Here is a 22,403-nt window from a genome sequence, read left to right on the forward strand (position 1 = left end):
TTTGTATTGCCGGGAAGAGTTGAGTTTATCACTATTAGTCATCGCACAGCGTGGCTGTTACTGTGTGCAGCGTTCTCTTGGTTCTGCTCATTTCACTCAGCATCAGATCATACAAGTCTTTCCAGGTTTTTCTGAAGTCAGCCTGTTCATCATTTCTTATAGCACAATAGTATTCCATCACATTCATATACCACAACTTGTTCAGCCATTCCCCAATTGATGGGCATCCTCTCAATTTCCAATTCTTTGCCACCACAAAAAGAGCTGCTATGAATATTTTTGTATATGTGGGTCCTTTTCCCTTTTGTATGATCTCTTTGGGATATAGCCCTGGAAGTGCTATTGCTGGGTCGAAGGGTATGCACATTTTTATAGCTCTTTGGGCATAGTTCCAAATTGTTTTCCAAAATGGTTGTATCATTTCACAACTCCACCAACAATGCATTAGTGTTCCAATTTTCCCACAACCTCTCTAGCATTTATCATTTTCCAATTTTGCCATGTTGGCCAATCTCTTAGATGTAATATGGTACCTCAGAGTTGTTTTGATTTGCATTTCTCTAATCAATAGTGATTTAGAGCATTTTTTCATAGGATTATAGATGGCTTTAATTTCTTCATCTGAGAACTGTCTGTTCATATCCTTTGACCATTTATCAATTGGGGAATGGCTTATATTCTTATAAATTTGACTTAATTCTCTATATATTTTAGAAATGAGGCCCTTATCAGAGAGACTGGTTGTAAAAATTCTTTCCCAGTTTTCTACCTTCCTTCTAATCTTAGTTGCATTGTCTTTGTGCAAAAACTTTTCAATTTAATGTAATCAAAATTATCCATTTTGCTTTTAAAAAAGAATTTAAAAAGGAAAACTACATAAGCAAAAAGAGCTAAAAAAAAAATCTGGTCTGAATGCATAATATCTCCAAGGGAGGCCAGGAGTCAGCCACCTGATTCTTACACTGTGAGGATTCAGATTAACATAAATTTGTTAAAATATTTTTTTAATCTCAGTGCCAAAAACTTTTTGGCTCATGAGTATAAAATAGATTGCTCTAGATAATTAAGCAAGGAAAAAAAACCCAGAACTATTTTTCCCTCCCCTTCTATTTTTGATTCACTGGCTCTGCCTTGAATAGTAAAGACAAATATATTCACTGATATTTGGGCTGAGTTTCCAAAAAAGCTGATAACTTGATCTGTAATGCATTCAGCTGAAACTGACTAAAAGTCATGCTTGGCGGGCTGTCACCTCGAACCCTTGAAAGGAACAAGAAAGCCACAAACAGAAATGCTTTTGTTCTTGGAACTGGTGTCTAGTGGTGGTTCTCTTACTGCGAGTGACTGGTTCCAAGGTCCTTGAGTAGTAAGGTTGGATTGCTACTTAGTTCTGGGGTAAGCATAGATGGATAGGCCAGGGCCTGACACCATTTTGGCAGCAATGAGGATGCTATGGATCATTGTTTTTCTCCAAACTTCTAGTTCCATTGAGGGCACCCTCATAGTTTCCTACGTTTATAACCTTGCAGTCATCCTCTCCTCATTGCACTGTTCTCCATCCTCTACTCATCCAAACAGTTGCCAAATCTCATCAGTTTTTTTCTAGCATTTATTTAGCATATTAAGGTTTGCAAAATACTTTACAAATGTTATCTCACTTCATCCTCACAACACCCATGGGAAATAGGTGCTGTTATTATCACCATTTTACAGGTGATGCTGGGGTGCTGCTCTTTCATCTTCTGCATTTCATTTTTTTTTTTAAATCTTATTACAGTTAATTCTCAGTCTGAACTGTGGGAGGCAGTAGTTGAAGTGATTTGCCCAGGGCACAGAAGTAGTCATTGTACGAGACCTGATTTGAACTCAAGTCTTTCTCCCTCTAGGTTTAATACTGTAGCTACTTCACCACCATGCTGTCTCCAAGGCACTTCTACAGCATCTTCTACCTATCTCCTATCGCCGTCCTTGAAACTTCCAGTCCCTGGAACACCTGTCACTGAATTGTTAGGAAAGCCTAAACAGAGTTCACCTTGAGGGGGAGTCAGAAGGTACGTGTGAGGCAGGCCAAACCACTACCTCCACTTCCTTTGTATCCTGGAGGAACTAGGATTCTGCTTCCACAAACCCTGGGAATGATCACCCCTCCTCCCCACTCCTTCCCACTCCCCTGCTGGCATCTGGATTTCCAGCCTAACCCCTACAGCCATCATCTTAAGAAAGCAACCTTTAGGGACCTGACCCAACAACTAACTCCTCCTTCTAATCAGCCAAAGCTCCAGAAGACCCAGAAGAAGGAGTCTTTGGCATTGTCATGTGGTCATCATTGCCAACAGATATGATTATATCCATAGAAAGGACACAAAATAAGAGGCATTACCATTGGGTCTTTATACCTGCTCAGCAGCTGAGCCCTTTTATCTGTGTTGCTTCCCCATGTTAACATGAGCGTCTGTCTTCATTTTCTGAACGTATCTCCAGCATTGACACATAGTAAGTATTTCCCAATTGCTTTTTCATCCTGTCATCTCTACCATCTGTCTCCTCCACTGAACTCACACAGATGCTACCCTAGCTTAGGCCTTCGTCCCCTCTCACCTGAACTCCTGTAGTGCTTCCTCATTGGTCTCCTGCTTCCAGTGTCTCTCTTTGCAATTGAGCCTTGGTGCAGGCGCAAAAACAGTCTTCCTAAAGCACATTTCACTGATATTTTGCTCTCCTCTTGTAGCATCTTCAGTGATTCCTTACTGCTGCTTCTCAACCCTTCACAGTCTGGCTCCAGGCTCCCATTCCTTCCTTACAGATCCTCCCTCTGTGCTCCAGCAAACTGACTGATTTGGCACCTCTGCTTTTTGATTTCAGCTGAAGCATAATATATTCTGCTGTAGCCTTTTACCTTTATCCTGTGTGTATCCCTCTGTTTCAAGTATGTTTCCTGTAAATAACATATTGTAGGATTATGGTTTTTAATCCATTCTGCTATCAGCTTCTGTTTTATGGGAGAGGTCATCCCATTCACATTCACAGTTATGATTACTATCTGTCTTTCTCTCCATCCTTTTCCCCCCGTTAATGCTTTTCTTTTTCCTTTCTCCCTTTCCCTCCTCACTAGTGTTTTGCTTTTGACCACTGCCTCCCTCAGTCCCACCTCCCTTCTATTAGCCCTCTCCCTTTTCTTCCCCTTTACCCTTAATACCTCTTCCCTTCCTTCTATCCCCCCTCTCTTTTCTTTCCCCTTTTCCCTCCTACTCCCTATAGGGCAAGTTAGATTTCTGTACCTAACTGATTATGTTATTCCCTTCTTGAGCCAAATCTGATGAGAGTAAGGTTCAAACAGTGCTGATCTCCTCTCTTCTTGCCCTGTACTGTGATAGGTTTTTGTGCCTTTTCCTGTAATGTAATTTACCCTTGTCTGCCTCCTCCTTTCCTTTTCTCTCAGATATTTTCTTAGATCAGATTAATTCACTTACTTGGATCCATTTAACTTACTTGATTTGATTTTTTTTATCACTGTATGAAAGTCAACTTATACCTACCTCCTCTATGTATACCCGTTTAACATGGTATAATAACAATACAGTTCTCAAGAGTTACAAGTGTCATCTCCCTTGTAGGGATGTAAACAGTTTGCCCTTATTAATAACATGATGTTGTTTCTTTATGTCCCGCTTACTTTTTTATGTTTCTCTTGAGTCTTGTATTTGAAGATCAGATTTTCTGTTGAGCTCTGGTTTTTTTATCAGGAAGGTTTGGAAATCCCCTATTTTGTTGAATATCCATCTCCTCCCCTAAAAGATCTCACTGGGCAGTTAATCCTTGGTTGTAATCTAAGCTCCTTTGCCTTACAGAACATCATATTCCACGCCCTACGGTCTTTTAATGTAGAAGCTGCAAGGTCCTGTGTAATCCTGACTGTGGTTCAATGATATTTAAATTGTTTCTTTCTGGCTGCTTACAGTATTTTTTCTTTGACCTGGTAATTTTGTAATTTGGCTACTATATTCCTTGGCTTTTTGAATTTGGGATCTCTTTTGGGAGGTGATTGGTGGGTTCTTTCTATGACTATTTTATCCTCTGGTTCTAGGACCTCAGGGCAGTTTTCCTTTATGATTTCCTGAAAGATACTGTCCGGGATCCTTTTTTCTTCGTGCTTTTTAGGTAGACCAGTAATTTTTGAATTTTCTGTCCTGGATCAGTTTTCCAGGTCAGTTGTTTTACCAGTGAGATATTTTACGTTTTCATCTATTTTTTCATTCTTTTGTTTCTCTTTGACCGATTCTCATTTTCTCATAGAGTCATTAGCTTTCATTTGCCCAATTTTAATTTTTAACAAATTGTTTTCTTTTATTAGATTTTGTACCTCCTTCCCCATTTGGCTGATTGTATTTTTTAGGGACTTGTTTTGTTTAGTGTACTTTTTTCCAGTTGGCCAATTGTATTTTTTAAGGACTTGTTTACTACAGTTAATTTTTGTCCTTCCTTCTCCAAGCTGTTGACTCTCTCTTGTATACCATTTCTTTTCCCAGTTTTTCTTCTCCTTTTTGACTTTTAAAATCCTTCTTGAGCTCTTCTAAGAAGGCTTTTTGGGCTTCAGACCAGTTCATATTCCCTTTTGAGGTTCCAGATGCGGGCTTGTTTAGAATGTTGTCCTCTTCAGAATTTCTGCCTTGATCTTCATTGTTTCCATAATAAGAATCTATGGTACATTTCTTTTTGCTCATGGTGTTTGCTTATTTCCTGGCCTTTAAAGAGATTGAGCTCTCCTGCTGGGGAGCAGGGAGCACTGACTCAAGCTTCTTGTGTTGGGAACCTAGGGCCTGGTCACTGGCTCTGTGTGCTGGGGCCTCAGATGTTGGCAGTTGGAGGCTGTAGGGTTCTGGCAAGCTTACTTGGTGTTGGGCTGGAATCAGCAACACTGGAACTCTAGGGGTAGGATTGGGTAGTCTGGCCCCTGGAGGTTGCCAGCTCACCTGGGCCTTTCCTTCCTTTCGCTTTCTTCAGCTCCTTTCAGATGGATGTTGCAGGATATTTATGTGCCTGGGGCCCCTTGGAGCACTTCCCAGAGTTTTGCTGAGGTACTGGGAGACCCAGTTGCTGTAGAATGCCAAGGCATCTGGTGGTTTTCTGAGCTGGTTTCCACCAGTTCCCCCGCCCTCACTGAGGTGCTCGGAGGTCCAGGTGTTGGTGTTTGCCTGCTCCACCACCCGGGGTTCAGGATCTCCTCCTGGTATGCTGAGGTGGGGCTTTCTGCCAGCTTGCTGGGACACGTCCTGTTCTGTACTGCTTCCCTTTCCCCAGGGCAAGAGGAGCCTTTCCCGTTAATCCCTCAAGCTACCTGGGCTACTGGACTGCTGGATCCCGTCTTTGTTCTGGTTCAGCTATTTCAGGGTTTTTCCTGGAGTGATATTTTCTGGGCTTTCAGAGGGTAATCAAACTAACTGACTTGGCACCCATCTCCCCGCTCTTTGCCTTTGAGTGTGCTGTCCTACATGGATGCGATATTCTCCCTTCTCTTAGAATCCAGGGGAGCTTCATGTGCTGCCTGTACAAGATGCCTTGCCCCTAGTTGTGAATACTCTCTGCTTTCTCAAGTTGTACTTATACTATCTGTGAAAATGTTCAGTTCTCCCAACGATGTCAGCGTTTTGAAGACTGGGACTGTTTTTCATTTTGCTTTTGCATCCCCGATATCTCACATAGAAGTCTGCATGGAGTTGGTGCTTTAAAAATGTTTTTTGAATTGGATTGAATTGAATGGGTCAGCCCACCCTTGTGCTCTTTGACTAGGGTCCAGCTGGGTTGTTACGAAAGGAACATGTTCCTAAAACCAACTGCTGACTTGTTGGTGGATTCTTTCTTTCCTCCTTTCATCCTACGTGTATACAAATGATGGATCTTTCTGCCAAAAACCTTTACCCAGCTTAATTCAGTGCTGTTTCTCACAACTCACTTGTGAGAAAAATAAATGGACAAGAGAAGAGAGAAAAATTCTTAAGGAAAGGTCATCTTCCTGGCTTGTCTTTTACCTAGAACTGGGATACATTAGCTCCTAGGGAATTCCTTGTGGTCTGGCCAGCAGGGATAGAGGTATGAACAAAGCTAGTCTCTTTCCCTCCTCCCATACCCCACTTTGGCTCCTTTCTAGAACAGACCTATTTTCTATTCTGACTTGGAGGCCTCCTTGAAGACTGAAGTTCAAAAATTATATCAGTGAAAGAGTTAGGCAGTCCTTGGGAGTGTTTTGTTTTTGTTAAATTGATGCCTTTTAAAAAATGTATCATATCCCTTTTTGAATGTCCCTCCCTCTTCCCAGTGAGCTCATTTTAAAAGGAAAAAAAAATAGCTTTGCAAAACCTCATTTATTGATAAATCTGACAGTATCTGCAGTATTTCATACCCATAGTCCTCAGACTCAGTGATAAAGGGAGGGTTATGTATTTTCTCCATTCTTCTCTGAGGCTACCTTCGATCATTATATCATTGTTCTTTCTATCTTCATTAGTTCAGTTCCATATTGTTCTTTATTTTGTATCAATTCATATAAATCTTTTCATTTTTCTCTGAATCGTTTGTAATTTTTTCTAGGGTGTAGGGTTATTCTAGTATTTTCATATACCCCAATTTGTTTACCTATTCCCCAACTGAAGGGATTTTAAAAAGGGGAATATTTGAAATTTCCTCCCTGAGAGGTATGACAATGAAACACTCTTTTCAGTTTTAATGCTGTGAAGAAAGTGGAAGGGAAGAGAGCTAGAGAAAATTATAGAGTGCTCTTAAGCTGTCTAGCTTAGGAAAGTTCCTTTGTGGTAATTTACAAGAAGCCAATGTTTTAAGCATCATATAGGATCTAGAGAGGGAGGATGTGAGTGTTCAAAGTTTCTGTGTGTTGGCCTGTTCTTGGAATTTTCGTATGAGCTGTTAAGATAAACTGAAAAAGTCCATCACTGAGCTGCTCCTTCTCAGTAATCCTGGGTTTTGTTTTTCCTTTAAGGCTACTTCTGATGGTTGGACGCTGCCCTTTCATCTGCCAAGATGGTAATAAACCTTTGCCTCCCGCAGTTCAAACCAAGAATTCACTGCAACAAGGTAAAAAAAAACCAAACACGTAACATGATTGCTATTTCTTTCTGGTTTGTAGTTCCTGACCTCCCATTTCCTTCAAAATTGATTTCAATGAATTTTGTGTAAAAGCATTGAGTATGGCAGACTCCTGGATAGTTAGCAAACATATCTCTCTTACTCCACATATTAATTTTAGGATGTGTCTGGGATGCTTATCTAAGGCAAGTGTCATAGTTGGTAGGACCAGAATATAAATGGGGGAAATTCAGGGAAGGTCCATTTTCCCCAAAGCTGTGTACCTGGACATTTTCCAAGGGTAAGACACCTATGCATCTCTGGGTAACCTCCCAGTGACTTTTAATAATAATTTGGAGTTAGGGCTCCTTGAGCTATGAAGGATTACATTGTCACAGGGTCCAAGTTTTTTTTTTTGTTTTTGTTTTTTCGGTGAGGCAGTCAGGGTTAAGTGACTTGCCCAGGGTCACACAGCTAGTAAGTGTCAGGTGTCTGAGACTGGATTTGAACTCAGGGCCTCCTAACTTCAAGGCCAGAGCTCTGTCCACTGCGCCACGTAGCTGCCCTTTTGAGATGTTATTAAACCTAGACAGATGCTCTTTGGGCTCCTGCTTACTCATGACAGCTCTGCCTTCACAAGTCTACCTTGTGTCTTGAGTAAGGGAGAACCAAGCTTCATGAATTACGAATCCTGTGCCACAACCTCACAGGTTATCTTAAAACAGTTTTTCTTTAAAATGGTAATTTCTTAAAATCCAGCCTGCCTTCCTTAGGTCAACTCAAACCAGCATGTTTCCTGTTTGTTGTTAAATCCAGATCTCAGCAGATGGCTATGAAGTAGAAAATCTCATCTCTGAAGACCTTGTGAAGAGAAACCGTGGCTTCCGTACTGAGTATTTCATTAAACCACCGATCCATGTGACTGTGTCCTTTCCCTTTAATGTGGAACTCAGCAAGATTAATGTGGACCTCACTTCAGGGGGAGTCCAAAATATCGTTGGTTTGGAAGTGTTCACGTCTACCTCATCAGGTAAAACCTATTGGAGCACCATGGAGTCTGAGCCCTCAGTCTTGGAGCCGACTAATCCTGAAAAAGAGGTTTTTACCTTGGTAGGGAGAGTCTTGTTGAAAAACCAGGGGCGAGCGACATTCACCCACAAGGGCTTCAAGGCCAGGGCACCTTTCCATCTTTTGGGAAATAACCTCACTCCTAATGGAACTGTCACTCAGGACCTCTGGAGTAAAGGCCCCTTCTCTCTTGGTTATGTATCCAATTTAAAGATCTCGATCACCCAAATCGCTGGCAGTGGGATCACTTGCATTAAGAAGGTGGAAATTTGGGGCCAACCAGCCAAAAGCTGCTCCCAAGAGGTCATAGAGAACGTCATGCAGTTAGCCTCCCAGAACCCTCCTCGAGGCTTGAATCTTACGGCTTCCCACCCCAACCCAACATTGCCAATGGAGAATGACAATGAGTCCCGTGGCCAGGGCCAGCGGCCACCAGGACCTCAGGAACTGGCAGATGCGCTTGATGATGTGCCGGAGGAATTCCTGGATCCAATCACTCTAGAGATCATGTCCTTCCCCATGCTGCTCCCCTCTGGCAAGGTCATTGACCAGAGCACCCTGGAGAGATGTAACAGGAGTGAAGCAGTTTGGGGCCGAGTCCCCAGTGACCCCTTTACAGGGGTGGCCTTTACACCGAACTCCCAGCCACAGCCCCATGCTGCTCTGAAGGTCAGGATAGACTGTTTCCTGCTGCAGAACACTGTTCCTGGCTGCAACGTTGTTGGAAGAGCCCAGGCTCCTGGGGTAGCAGTTCCTTCTTCCATTGCCGCAGCTTCTCGCAAGAGAAAGGGGGAATTCGTGGCGCCCTTGCCAAATCCCCCAGACCTCCCTCGTGTTCAGCCGCCTCCCTATTTTTTTACCACAGACCCACGATTCACATCTTCTACCTCGGAGAACAACACTAAGAAAATGAAACTCAATGCCGAGCCAAGTCTGACACATATGGAGTGCTCATCAGGTAGTTTTGCTGCACTAATTCCCTGTTCTGTAAGTAGGGGTGGCTTCTGCCATAAGGCTAGGCTGCCATCCATTTATGCAGCATTTGTGTTCTTGGGTTAATTCTCAGAGGCCCCATCTGGATGGGTGTTAGTGCCCTCAACCTGCACTTTGGCTCCACTCGGTGGCAAGCAGAGGGGCATTCCCCCAGTTATTTCTCCATTTGTACCTTGTCTTGTGTTTTGAAGGTCTAGTTAAGGGTTAATAAGTTTCATACTGATTTGGGTATTGAGTCCCAAGGTTTAGTCATTTTTCTGGAACTTGGAGTCTATAGAAGAATTCTGTTCAACTCAAGAAGTATTTATTAAGCATGTCTTGTTTGTAAGCAATGAGAGAAATAGATAAGTAAAACCTGTCCCTGCCATCAAGGAGCCCACAGGAGAAGCAGGATGTGTGTGTGTGTGTCTGTGTATACATACATATATGTACATACATAAAAGTAGAGTAGAGGATGAATGTACCATTAAAAGAGAGAGAGAGAGAAAACATTTTTTCATCTGAGTAGTTTCATAGAGAAAGTGGCACTTCTTTTGGGCTTTGACAGGAGAAGAGCATTTATTTCTTCTCCTTTAAAAAAAGTATGTGCACCTTCGCATGCAAGCGTACACACACACACACACACACACACACACACAAATAAATCCTTTTATCAGTACCTTTTGTTAATATCTCCTTCCTCTCTTGCCTGCCCACTGAGTCATCCCTGGTAACAAAGAACAAAAAAGAAAGCAGTTCAGCAAAACCACTCTGTTTATCAGCCACCCCTCCTCTTCCATCTCCTCAGAGAAGGGAGGAAGGTGCATTTCTAGGGGAATGTAAGGTCAGCAGTGATGTGGGAAGAGGGCATTGCAAGTCAAGGGAGTGGATCTTAGAGATCATCTTAGTCCAGCCGCCTTGTACAGGTGAAAAGATGTGCCCACAGGTTGAAGAGATGTGCCTAGGGTCCTACAAGAGATCAGTAACAGAGCTCTGAGTGCCGTGCAGAGGCTGATTTCCTTTGCGTGACTCAGTGGTGGTCTTCCTGTTAGTGAATGTCTTTGAGAAACTTTAGTTTCCTCTGCTGTAAAATGGAGCTAATACTTGCCCTTCCTATCTTATAAAGTTGTGGGATGAAGAGTGTTCTGTGACCATAAACCCACTATACAGATGCACCTGGGAAAGCGAGGGTTCACAGTAACCAGCCCGTCCAATGAGCTGTTTCCATGGCCTTGTCCCCTATGTTATATGTTCAGCCTGTTGGAGCTGGCCACAAATCCACAGGAGTAGAGGAAAGTTGCAGCTGTGTTCTAGCCAGGCTGGTGATCACCAGTGGTGCTGGACTGAAGGCTGATGAAGAACGTGGCCGGGTGAGCACAGGGAGCAGTGAGAGAGCAGCCTGTTTTTGCCTGCCTGTTGTGGAGCCACAGGAGTCCTCCAGCGCTAAAACAAGGAGGTTTTAGGCAGGCGTGTTGGCAGGTTTCTAGCTGCATAGACCAAGCATTGCCCCAGCTCTCCCCTGCTGTGTCATGGCTTTATGATGGCCACTTTGGTCCTGGACCTGCTCAGGGGCTGGCTACCTCTGCAGCAGAACTTCAGCAGGCCTTTTGTGGTGGTAATGACTCTCGCACTGACAACCTGATTATTGATTTCCAGAAAAAGTCAAGTCAGCAAGTATTTATTAACTGCCTACTATGTGCCAGGCACTGTACTAAGTGCTGGAAACTCAGAGGAAGGTAAAAATGGTCCCTGCTGTCAAGGACCTCATAGTCTAGTAGGGGAGGCAACATGCACAGAACTCTGTACAGAGGAGGTATAGCCTGGGCACATTGGAGATGGTGTCAGAGGGGAGGGCGGGGAAAGGCTTCTTGCAGAAAGTAGCTGAGACTTGGAAGAAATCAGGAGGTGGCGATAAGGAAGGAGGGAGTCCCTGACGGGGGACAGCCGGCGGAAAGGCCTGGAGTGAGGAGATGTAAGAATAGCAAGGAGGCCAATGCTGCTGGATGACAGAGTACGAGGCGTGCATGAGGAGGGGAGAATAAAATGTATAAGAAAACTGAAAAGATAGAAAAGGGGGCAGGTTATGAAGGGCTTTGGGGTGGGGGTGGGGGGCAGGAGACAAACATTTATTAAGTACTTACTGTGTGCTAAACGCTATTACAAATATTATCTCATTTGCTCTTTACAACAACCCAACTATTATCCCTTTTTGCAGTTGAGGAATTAAGTAACTTGTTTAAGGTCATACAGCTAGTGTCTGAGGCCACATTTGAACTCTGGTCTTTCCAGGTCCAGTGCTCTATTCTTTGTACCACTTAACTGCCCCTTAAATATATTAAGCACCTACTGTGTGTCAGGCTCTATGCTAAACATTTTACAAATATCTCATTTGATCCAAATAGAAGATTTCCTGTTTGATACAGGAGATGATAAGGAGCCACTGGGTTTATTGAATGGGGAATGACATGGTCAGAACTGTACTTTAGGGGGATCAGTTTGACAGCTGAGTAGAATGGACTGCAGTGGGGAGATGCTCGAGTCGAGGAGATTGACCAGCAGGCTGTTAGACTAGTCCAGGTGTGTGGGGATGAAGAGCCGCCACAGAATGGAGGAAGTGTCAGAGGCAGGATGGGGCGCAGAAGACATGTGAGGAAGTAGAATCAGCAAGACGTGGACCTGATTAGATGTGGGAGGTAAGAGAAAGTGAGGAGGTGAGGGTGATGCTTGGGTTGTGAATCTGTATGGCCGAGCATAGTGGTGTCCTCAACAGTTCTAGGGAATTTAGGAAGAGGAAAGGGTTTGGGGGAAAAGATAAGTGCAGTTTGGGACATGTTGAGTTTAAGATATCTGTGGGGCATCCACTTGGAGATGTCCAGTGGCCAGGTGTATATGCCAAACTGGAGGTCAGGAGAGAGGCTCGGGCTAAATAAATGATGAGTCCACCAAATGAAATTGGTAAAGGGGGAGAAAAGAAAGGGGCCCAGGACAGAGTCTTCAGGGATGACCTGAAAAAAGATACAGCAAAAGAGAATGAGAAGAAGCGATCATACAGGTCAGAGGAGAACTGGGGGGAAAAGAGCATCGTGAGAGGAGGAGGTGATTGACCATTTAAGAGGCTGTAGAGAGGGCAGCAGAGATGATCGAGAGGAGGCACTTAAGAGATCAGTAATCACTTTGGGGAGAGAGCAGTTTTAGTTGAACTATGAGGTTGGAAGCCAGACTGCAGAGAATTAAGAAAAGGAGGTGCCCTTTGTCGACCATCTTCTGAAGGAGCTTAGCCACCAAAGAGAGAGAGATACAGGCTGATAGCTAGCTGGGATGGATGGATCAGGCGAGTATGGGAGAGACGGGAGTTTGCTTGTAGGAAGCAGAGTAGGTATTAGTGAAAGAGTAGGAGTGGGAGGAAGCAGTGTGCTGGAGAAGATGGCAGGGATGAGTCACTTGTGCTGGTGAAGGGGTTTGCCTTGGCAAGGAGGGATTATTAAAGTAAGCCCTCGGCTGTGTCAGTGGCTAGCACTGATGGATGGTCTGCTTTTGTATTTGATAATGCAGGTTGGTTACCTCTAGAGAAAAAAGCGTCTCTCCTCAGAGCCTGGAGTTGCCTTTCCTAGCGAAATAGCAAAGTAGCATTTTGCATTTTCAGAATTTGTGGAATCTGAGTTGTAAGGGACCTTACCAAGTGCTTCTCCAGCCTTTGCGTCCTGCTCCCGCCTGGTGAAGGCTAATCCCCTGCCTCCAAAAGCAGCCCATCTTGCTTTTGTCTAGGTCTTGTTGTAAGGTTTTTATTTATAGCAAGCCCAGGTTTGCCTCTTTATGATGCTCCTTGTTCCCATTCCTGTCTGGAGCCAAGTAGAATCAGGCTAATCCCTTTCCTGTTATCTACAGGAGAGTCTAATGTCCTTAGCGCCCGTCACATCCTTATTAACACTCCTTCGGTGGGCCTGCCAAACTGGACAGCTCTGTGCTCTGATGTCATCCTGGCCTATTCTGCCTCTTTGCTGCATGTCTAGAATGCCCCTTTCTCCCCCCCTTATCTCTCTCTGCTAAAATTTTACCCATTCTTCATGGCCCCGCTCCAGTATCTTCTCCTTTAGGCTGTCCCTGTATCCCTCTCTCTCTCTGCCAGTGGAATTTCTCCGTCTTTAGGTCTGTCAGAACACCCAGTACCTCTGTGATGTACCAACCTTGTAATCTGGTTCCTTTCATACAGTTGAACCTCCCTGGCTGGACATCGGGGCTCCTTGAATCTAGGGCTGAGCACTGAATTTCCTCAGCACTGAACACAAGGCCTTGTATGCTGTAGGTGTTCAGGAAATGTGCATTGAATTAAATAGATAAAATGCCTGTGTAGTTTGCTGTGAGGTTATGCCCAGTAAACTTGTTGCCCATCCTGAGTATGCAGGCAGACCCTCTATTTGAATTTTGCTCTTCTGCAGTTTCCAGTGATGTTCTTCTGTCAAACTGATCCCCCTAAAGTACAGTTCTGACCATGTCATTCCCCATTCAGTAAACCCAGTGGCTCCTTATTATCTCCTGTATCAAATAGGAAATCTTCTATTTGGATCAAATGAGATATTTGTAAAATGCTTAGCATAGAGCCTGGCACACAGTAGGTGCTTAATATATTTAAGGGGCAGTTAAGTGGTACAAACATCATTTGGTGAACTCATTTATTTAGCCCGAGCCTCTCTCCTGACCTGCAGTTTGGCATCTGCACCTGGCCACTGGACATCTGATGTTCTGGGCCACCTACTTTTCCAGAAGAGGATATTTCCCCAAAGTATAGCTGTCAAGTCTTTCTTGGTTTTCCTGCCTGTGTTCACATCCTTCCCTGATCTTCCCTTTCTGCTTAGGCCCTCCTCTTTTTCTTGGCCATCCATCCATCTGTCTCTCCCTAAATATAGCCCTCTCTGTTTCTCTCAGCAGGTACTACTTCTCATGAGCAGAGGTTATCAGAAAGCTTAGACGTTGCCTTGACTTCGGCCCTCAGCACTCTGCCATCCTTCACGGGCCGCCTGACCAAGGCTCAGCCTCAGCATCTCAATTCGGGGAGCCCCAGCAGCAGCAGCTCCTGGAGTTCAAGCATTAGCTCTGGTAATGTAAGCCCGACCCATTTCCTGCTGAGCCCCTGCCCCTGGAACCTCCTGAGCCCCCTGACTGAGGCCTTATCTGCCCAGCCTCTACCTCTATGCCTGGAAACTCGAGAGGACATTTGTCACTGTGTCTCCTAGGCAGAGTTAAGGATGTTCCCTAAAGCAGCTTGGATCTTCAGAGAAAGGTCTCTTCACTGCTCTGAGTTACTCTTTTTCTTTAGAACTAGGGGCTGTATGTATGTTGATTTTTGGCCTTGTCTGATGCCTTGACCATTCAGGTCAGAAAGCATGCTGCTAGGTTCTGGCAAATGTTTCTCCTGCTGGCAAATTGTCAGGCTGTCTCTCTGAGCCTTTTACCTCTTTGCATGAGTCTTAGACATCTGCAAATAGAAAAAGTCTGTGAGATTTAGGGGGAGAGCTCAGTTTCCAAGCAGAGAGACTGTGGCAGAAGTTGGCCTGTAGAACTGGGCTCCCCCTGGGACTGCTTTGTTGGGCCTCAGTCTAGAAGGGCCTCTCCCTACCTGTCGCCCAAACCTTAAAGCTCCAAATTGCTGGTTCCTTCCCTGACCCCTGGTGTCCCTGGGCCATGGACATGTTTCTTAGTCTTTATGCTTCACTTTGTTCAAATGCAAAATTAGGTCACGAAACTTTATAGACCCAGGAAATTCTGACTTTGTAGATGACAGTCAGCTCAATGCTGACTTAGCTGTCCATGTGTGGAAGGGGAGGCATCTCCTTTTACTCTGCCTTCCCCACAAGTCATTGACATGGTCCATGGTGAAACTATGGGACATTTGAGAGGATTCCAGAAATGAGGGCAAATTTGGCTGTGCCAGTTCATAGGGACACTACCACATGTTTAAAAAAGAAATAGCAAAGGCTAAACCAGTGCGGCTAGAGGAGTGACAACCAGGGGGAGCATGATTGGGGCCTTCAGGCATCTGCATGGCTAGCATAGGGAAGACAGATTAGACTGGCTCTATTTGGCCACAGAAGTCTGAGCTAGGAACAACAGGGAAAACTACAGGGAGGCAACTTTGACTCTGTGACAATAAGTTCCAGGCACAGCTGTCCAGTCTGTGAATGGGCTGTCTTGTTAGATAGCATTGGGGATATTCAGGCAGACACTGCATGAACTGTTGTTGGGGATGAAGTACAGGGACTTCTTTAGTGGGTAGAGGGAAGACTTCCAAGATCTCTTAGGGTTCTAAGATTATATGAATTTATGATCCAAGTCTTAAAGTAGGAATGTCACCTGAAGGCAGTTTCCAGAACCAATTCATCCATGTGGATAGGGAAATGCAGTGAGTGCTCAAGTTAGGTGGGCTTTGCAGCAAGGCCCCACGGGCCTGAAAGGACAGTGACCTTAATCTTTCATCTGAAAGAAAAACTAGTATTTTCTCCTAAAAAGAGGCCTTGTATTAGCTATGGCCAAATGTCTAAGACAGATATGTTCATTTTTACACCTGTGGTTTTGTGTTTTAAGGGGCCTCTCTCAAGTGTTCACAAAGGTTCCCAAGGCCGAACATCTTCCTTGGCATTTTGTTGTCACTTTTAATTTGTTTAGGAATCATGTTTTTATCCTACAAAGAAAACTTTGTTATTTTTTAAATAAATGTATATCTCTACTTTATTTATTTTTAATTTTTATTTTCAGTTCCATATTCTCTCCCTACCTGTTGAGAAGACAAGAAATACAATACCCATTATGCATATGAAGCCATATAAAACATATTTCCACATTAACCCATGATATGGGGGGGTGGGGGGGAAGGGATGAGGGGAGGCAAAAAAAAGAAAGGAAAAAAGTATGCTTCATTCTGCAGTCTGAGTCCTTTAGTTCTTTGGATATGGATAGCATTTTACATCTCTGCAAAGAAAACTTTGGCCTTGGCCCAGCCCATATTTAGATATTTACAGTCTGAATTAGTAGAGTCCCAAGTTAATGAGGTTGTACTGTATTAAATATTTGTGTTGAATCAATGGGTATAGGAAACTGACTTCTGCCAATAGTTAAATTGTTAGCCCCAAGCTTCTTTTCACCAGATTATTTCCATATTGGGATGTATCTAACAAGGTACCTTTGTGTCTGCCTTGGTTTGGTCTTAGGAGCTTGGAAAACACATTGTTACCAGTAGAGGGACTTGTTCTCCTGTCAAAAGGACTGTAGTTAGTGGAGAAACTTTAGTAATACTAGAGGATGTAGGGAAGGTAATTTTTTTAGCTTACAGAGCCAATCACAGCTTCTGAAAATCCTGGAATTGGGGCCACTGTATAAGAAAGGATATTGGGACCCTGAACCTGGATAGATTTAGCGATAGGTGTGATTTAAAAGAAAGCCCCAAAACGAGACTCCTGTTCCAAAAGCCGCAAAGGAAGGGATCATCTAACCAAGGCCACTGGTGAGCCATTATTATCCGTGTAAATGGCCTGAGGTTTCTCTACCCTGAGGGTAGATCTTGTTGCCCCCTGGTCCTATGGAGGACAAAGACAAGAGAAGACTTGCTTCCTTTCTACACTTAGTAGTCAGATAACGCTTACAGCTCTTCCTCTGAGGAGCTTCGAGTCTACTTCAGACAAATTCCCCACCCTAGTTTGGATACCCCATGACATCTCCCACCATCTCAACATAGGGCCTGAAATTCTCAAAGCAAAATTCATGGTAATGACTATGTCATATTACACTCAAAAACCATTGCTGGTCTGGGTCCAGAAGGAGGGAACGTGAAGGGTGGAAAGGATTTGGCACGAGCTGAGCTCCCATGGAAAGTCTCTGATAGAGACAGGGTTAGACCTCTGCCCAGTGGCCTCCTGAAGTCATGGCCCAGCTGTCCGAGTCAGGAGGCCCCTCCGCCTGCCCTGGCCTTTCCTGTCTCCCAGGACTGGCGGCAGCTGCTTAGTCTGTCATCAGTCCCCTTTACTCTGCTTTGCTCTTCTGATTGAACTGATTGCTTACTAGCCCTATTTTCATTATGTGGAGTCCCGCTGGAAGCTACCAAGGTTTCTTTATTCCTTTTATTTGTACTTTTAAAGGTTTATTCGTGTTTTGTTTTAACATTACAGACTTTTCCAGATTACCCCCATCTTAGTTAGAAGAGTTCTTTGTGAGCAGAGTTTGCTTGAATGTAATTGGCTTTTTCATGTTCAGAGTTGCTGCCTGAGAGAGCATGAGCTGGTGCAGAGAATGCTGAGTTTGGAGTCAGAGGGCCCTTGTGGGAGCAATGGTTTTGTTGCTTACCACCTATAGAATCTGAGACACGTTCTTTAATGTCTTTGGGCCTTCCTTTCCCGGCCTATGGAATGAGGATTCCCAAGGCCCTTTACCCAATGAATCCTAAGGTTCTGTGAACCAGTGATCCTCATTTTGGTAAGCACCAGGCAATCCAGCCTGTAAGAAAACTGAACTGGTCTGTAGTTCTGGGGCAGATGTATCTGCCTTCTGGGGCCCCCTTCTGTAGACACAGACAAGTGAAGCCTTTTCCTTGGCAGAGAAAAATGTGGACTGCCATAAATGCTCACGGTGGTTGCAGAAAATCGTTACACTGCTTCCCAGGCACACCAGCATGGAGCATGTGTGTCCTAATCCTGGCCCCTGTTTTTCTCCCTCATTTGCCAGCACTGCCCTGGAGCACTTCTGGGCCTGGATGCAGCGCTTGTAGCAGAGTGTTTACTACTTTCTTCAGAAGTGAACCTGCTTATCAGCTTCCCTGTGGCCACCTGATATGCCGCATCTGCTTAGCTGAGAGGCAAAAGTCACCATCCGTCCACTGCGTGAGCTGTAAGAAAGCCGCTGCCAACCAGGATGTGCTGAGGGTCCATCTCTAAGGCTCTGCTCCCTGGAGTAAAGGGCCTTCCAGGGGAGGATGTGGGGGGGGGAAGGAGCACGAGGGGGATTCCTTCAGGGTGGCTTGGTCCGGAGCATTCTTGGTCAGTCTGCTAGGTGGGGTTGGGCTCTGAAGCTGGCCTTCTGTCTCCAGGGGCATTGCTTAAGCTGAGAATAACAAAGGGCCATCCCTCTGTGCCCCACCTGAAGTGGTAATAGGATAACCAAGCCATATGCTCCCAGGACAGGAGTTGGTGAAATGCTGGGGTCATCCTCCCCACCCCTACCCCCGTCACTCCCCAGGCCAGGCACCGTGGGGTCTCTTGTGTCTGACCCTGTGAGTCAAACCTTTGTCAGCTGTGGGCATGCCTGGTCTTTCCTTCCAGGATCCCTCCTCCCTCTGCCACAGGGATCTGTTCTGTGGAAGTCTTCCTTTAGGTTGACTGAGAAGCCAAGAGCAGCTGCCCTCCTAGTTCCTCCCTTCCTCTCTCCCTCTCCCACCAGCCCCTTCCTCCAAAGTGAGAAAAGAGCTGGAGTTCCCAGTGGGCCAAGTTTGGCAGAAGTACATAAGCACATGGCCTCTGGATGGTGGAGGAGCCAACTCTCCCAGGGAACAAAATGGCATCAAATCAGGGGAGGGTGGGAAGGGTGGGAGGGGAGCTGGGAATTCTTTTGTGTGAACAAGTAGTTTCTTGTCTATTTGTCTGTTTGTTGGAGAAACTTCAAGCCTTAATAAAGGGATGGTTTGGGCTGCCTGAGGCTGCACTGTCTTGTTTTGCGTGTGCCCTGACCTGTTCTCTAGCTAAAATTTCTCCCAGGAACACTGGGGACACGTCCACACTGAGTAGTGGGGCCTCCTGCCTCAGAGCGGTCGCTGCAACCTAGAGTCCATTTGGTAATGTATGTAAACGGTGCAGGAGGGAGATGAGGGCAACAATTTCTGAGTCATTTTATTTGTACGAGAAAAGCCACTGACAGCAGGAAAAAAAAATGGGAATGAGGGGGAGGTTGGATGGGCCTTTTTATTCCTTATCAAGTTCTCACAGAAATCATCCTTTGTCTTCTAAAGGGAACATGATGGAGGTAAGACGTTCTGTGGTCTTCCCAAAGATGTCAGTCAGCATGGTACCGGGGAAAGAACACTTACTTTGGAGGCAGGAGACTGGTGCACATTCCACCTCCTGCCACATGTGTGACTGTGGGCAAATGCTTAAACTCTGTGGGCTTCAGTTTCCTTATTCAGATTTTAAAATGCTGAAAAAGTCACTACTTAAGACTGTTCACACATAGTAATGTTTCTGAGAATAATAACCTCGGGGCTCGGCATTGTTCTGTAAAATGGGGATTCAGGCAAAAGGCTGCCCTTCAGGATTTAGAATGCCACATGTGGCCTTCAGGCTGCAGACTCCCCTCCCTGCTTTAAGTGGAAGAGTCAGCAGGCCCACTGCTCCCCAGGTGTGGCAGCATTGTGTTGTGAGGAGCGTTTGTGGACACTTCCCGTGCTCTAGGGTTCTAGGGTTCAGGAACAGAATCTGCTTGGGTCTCTTCCACAGCCTTGAGAGGCAGTTCTCCTGTAGTGACAAAGATCCAGTAATGTAGTTGAAGATCTTGGGTGGGACCTTCATGATGAGGAGATGCTTCCCTGAGCTGTGTAAATATGGAGCTCATGAATTTGGTTATTTGCGGTACAGTACTCTGGAGTGACGTGGGTAGCCCTGTTAGATCTCCTGGAGTGATTCGTTCACGTGCCTTCACTACCGGCGTGGTGTGTGGGGTGTTCAAGGAGGACTAGAACCCCTGGTGAGAGGGCTGCTCACCCACCTTTGGTGTCCACCTTTCCCCCTCACCCTGCTCTCACCTGTGGCTCCAAGAAGCTGTTAGCAGGTGTAGCAGCCATACCCAGGTAAAACCATCTCAGGCTAAACCAAGTTGAGGGTAACTGAAAGTCCTCAAACCTGCTGGTGAGTTAGGGGAATTTCTGTCCCAAGCAACTGAAGACTTTCCCCAGTGGAAAGGGCCGATGAGAACAGTTTGTTCCCACAGCTGTAAAGGCGGCTGAAGCAGGTGCTGTGGAGCACTTAGAGCTTGGTCAGACATTGAAGATGCCAGGGTCATCCACTGCATCCGGGGCGTCCTCAGTCACTTTGACCTTTGTCTTTACTGGACTTCAGTGACGCTGGGAGAGAAAGTGAAGCTAAGGACCAGCAAAACATTGTTATCTGACACTTTCGCGTATATATATATGGATGCCTTGGGCTTTGTGTCAAAGATAACCAATCTAATGCTCTCCACTACCTGTCCTGAAAGAGGGTGCTGTGCAGGAGAGGGAGTGGCTAGGGGGTGCCGTAGTGCACAGAGCACTGGGCCTGAAGTCAGGAAGACTCAGGCCTCAGACGCCAGCTTGGGTGATCCTGTGCAAGTCTTTACTTTGGTTTCCTCATCTGTAAAATAAGCTGGAGAAGGAAATGGCAAACCTCTCCAGTATCTTTGCCAAGAAAACTGCAAATGGGGTCACAATCAGACATGACTGAAAAGTGACAGAACAGCAATACCTTGAAAGAAATGGGACTTATGTTTTTCAAAAGCTGTGAGCCAGCAGGACCCTTTGACCAGGAAGCTCTGGGGTCTGATTTAGCTGTTCTTGTAGTCAGGGTATATCCAGAGTAAGATCCCAGTAAATTCAGACCAGGGTTGCCAAAAAGTAGTATGTATGTATTTTCTGTGTGTGTGTGTGTGTGTGTGTGTGTGTGTGTGTGTGTGTGTATGTATATGTGTATATATGTGTACACATATACAATATATGCATATATATAAACACATACAAATATACATGTATTACATACAGTTGTAAGGGGCTTCATTGGTACTAAGACGGGAGGAAGGAAAGGGCAGCTGAAAAGCTTCCCTTTGATGTCCACAGCCCACACCTTGACTGCTGTATCAGGGGCCCACATGAAATTTGCTCTTGAGTTCCTTTTAAAAAAGATGGATTGGAGGATTTGGAGAGAATTCATCCTATAGTTTAAAAGAAAAAAAATTTTTTTTTTTCAAAATACAGGGAACAAACAGGTAGTACTACTAAGTTGCGCCAATACAATTCTTCAGAACCTGAAACAGAAAGGGCTTAAGGGACTACAGCCATAGGAGAGAGCCAAGAGTGAGGAGTGGAGCAACTGAGATTTGAGAACCAAAAAAATGCACTCAACAGTGGGGTCCTCAGCTGGGTATTGTCATCCTGCTTCTGACACCAAAATGACGGGGAAATAGTCCACAGAGCTAACTGCGCTGCAAAGTGAGGAGCCATGAGAGCACAAAGAGTTGTAATGAGGAGCAAACATGACAGATTCCAAGGAGAGAGTCTGAGGTCTCCATCTCTCCCTGAGCAAATTTTGCACAGAATTTTAGTATATCTGCACAAATAAAGAAAATAATGTTACCAGTTAATTGACAATATGCAAGGGAACCAAATGCTGGATATCTTGACTTTCTGGAACAGCAAAGCAATTTACAGTTGTATGTTCCTGGGACTGTTTACATCTCAACTTTATCTGCAAAGTACTGCAGATTAAAGCCGAGGAGTGAGTTACCAGATCCTCCATTTAGCCTTTAGAACTCTTCACAAGCTGGTCCCCTGGAGAGAACAGCAAACTCCCACCCAGTAAAGTATACCACATGGGGTGGGCGGGCAGAAGCTAGCCTCCTCTGAGCTTTGGTATCTGGGTTATCGAGGAGGGGGTGGAATGGGCAATACTTTGCATCTTTGAGGCTGTGTTTTGATCAGAAGTGGATTGAATTAAGTCTGACAAAACCTGCAGTCTGCCTTGCTTTTACCCTCAGTGGTAGATGCTATTCTCTTAGCTGGGCTAGTTGGAATTAGGTCCAGAGACAGTACAATCTCATTCTCCAGACGGAAGCCACCCTGCTGTTTGTCTGAGGTGGCCTTGATTGCTGTTCCAGGCTTCCCCACCCCGCAGTGTGCTTCACTGAGCACTATGAGTTTGTGTGATTGTAGCAGGTTAGATACTTAGCAGGCCTTAAGGGCACTCTAGTCAAACAAATCAAGCTGACAAGTATTTGTTAAACACCTTTTATGTGCCAGGCCTTGTGCTAATCGGATACAATGGTTCAAAACAAAACAAAATAAAACACCAACTCAGTCTCTGCTCTCAAGGAGCTCACAGTCCAAATGGAGGAGATAGAAAATTGATTATGTACAAACAAGATAGAGACAAGATAAATTGGAGATCATCTTAACACTCAGGAATGGTGGCTAGGTTGCATTCCAAGGAGTTGACATAGTGGCACTGTGAACTTTCTCATCCACTCCCCTGGTGTCATTTCCTGTCCATACCCCTTTCATCTCCAATAGT

General features: G+C 44.9%; 1 protein-coding gene across 3 annotated transcripts in view; it reads left to right on the forward strand.

Moving 5' to 3' along the window:
- The window catches only part of UBOX5 (U-box domain containing 5), a 42,679-nt gene extending 23,918 nt beyond the window's left edge, over positions 1-18,761 (forward strand). The window contains exons 2-6 of one of the 3 annotated variants that reach the window (XM_027836176.1): positions 1,887-2,051; positions 6,992-7,086; positions 7,894-9,103; positions 14,041-14,211; positions 17,827-18,760. In XM_027836176.1, the coding sequence (XP_027691977.1) occupies positions 7,033-7,086; positions 7,894-9,103; positions 14,041-14,211; positions 17,827-18,035 (1,644 nt within the window). In that variant the 5' untranslated portion in view covers positions 1,887-2,051; positions 6,992-7,032 and the 3' untranslated portion in view covers positions 18,036-18,760. Of the gene's footprint in view, positions 1-1,886; positions 2,052-6,991; positions 7,087-7,893; positions 9,104-14,040; positions 14,212-17,826 lie in introns of all 3 variants that reach the window. The other 2 variants (XM_027836177.1, XM_027836175.1) reach the window with 2 other exon arrangements.
- The last annotated feature ends 3,642 nt before the right edge of the window (positions 18,762-22,403 follow it).

This window comes from Vombatus ursinus, unplaced genomic scaffold (genome assembly GCF_900497805.2).
Source record: "Vombatus ursinus unplaced genomic scaffold, bare-nosed wombat genome assembly UNPS02014818.1, whole genome shotgun sequence".
NCBI lineage: Eukaryota > Metazoa > Chordata > Mammalia > Diprotodontia > Vombatidae > Vombatus > Vombatus ursinus.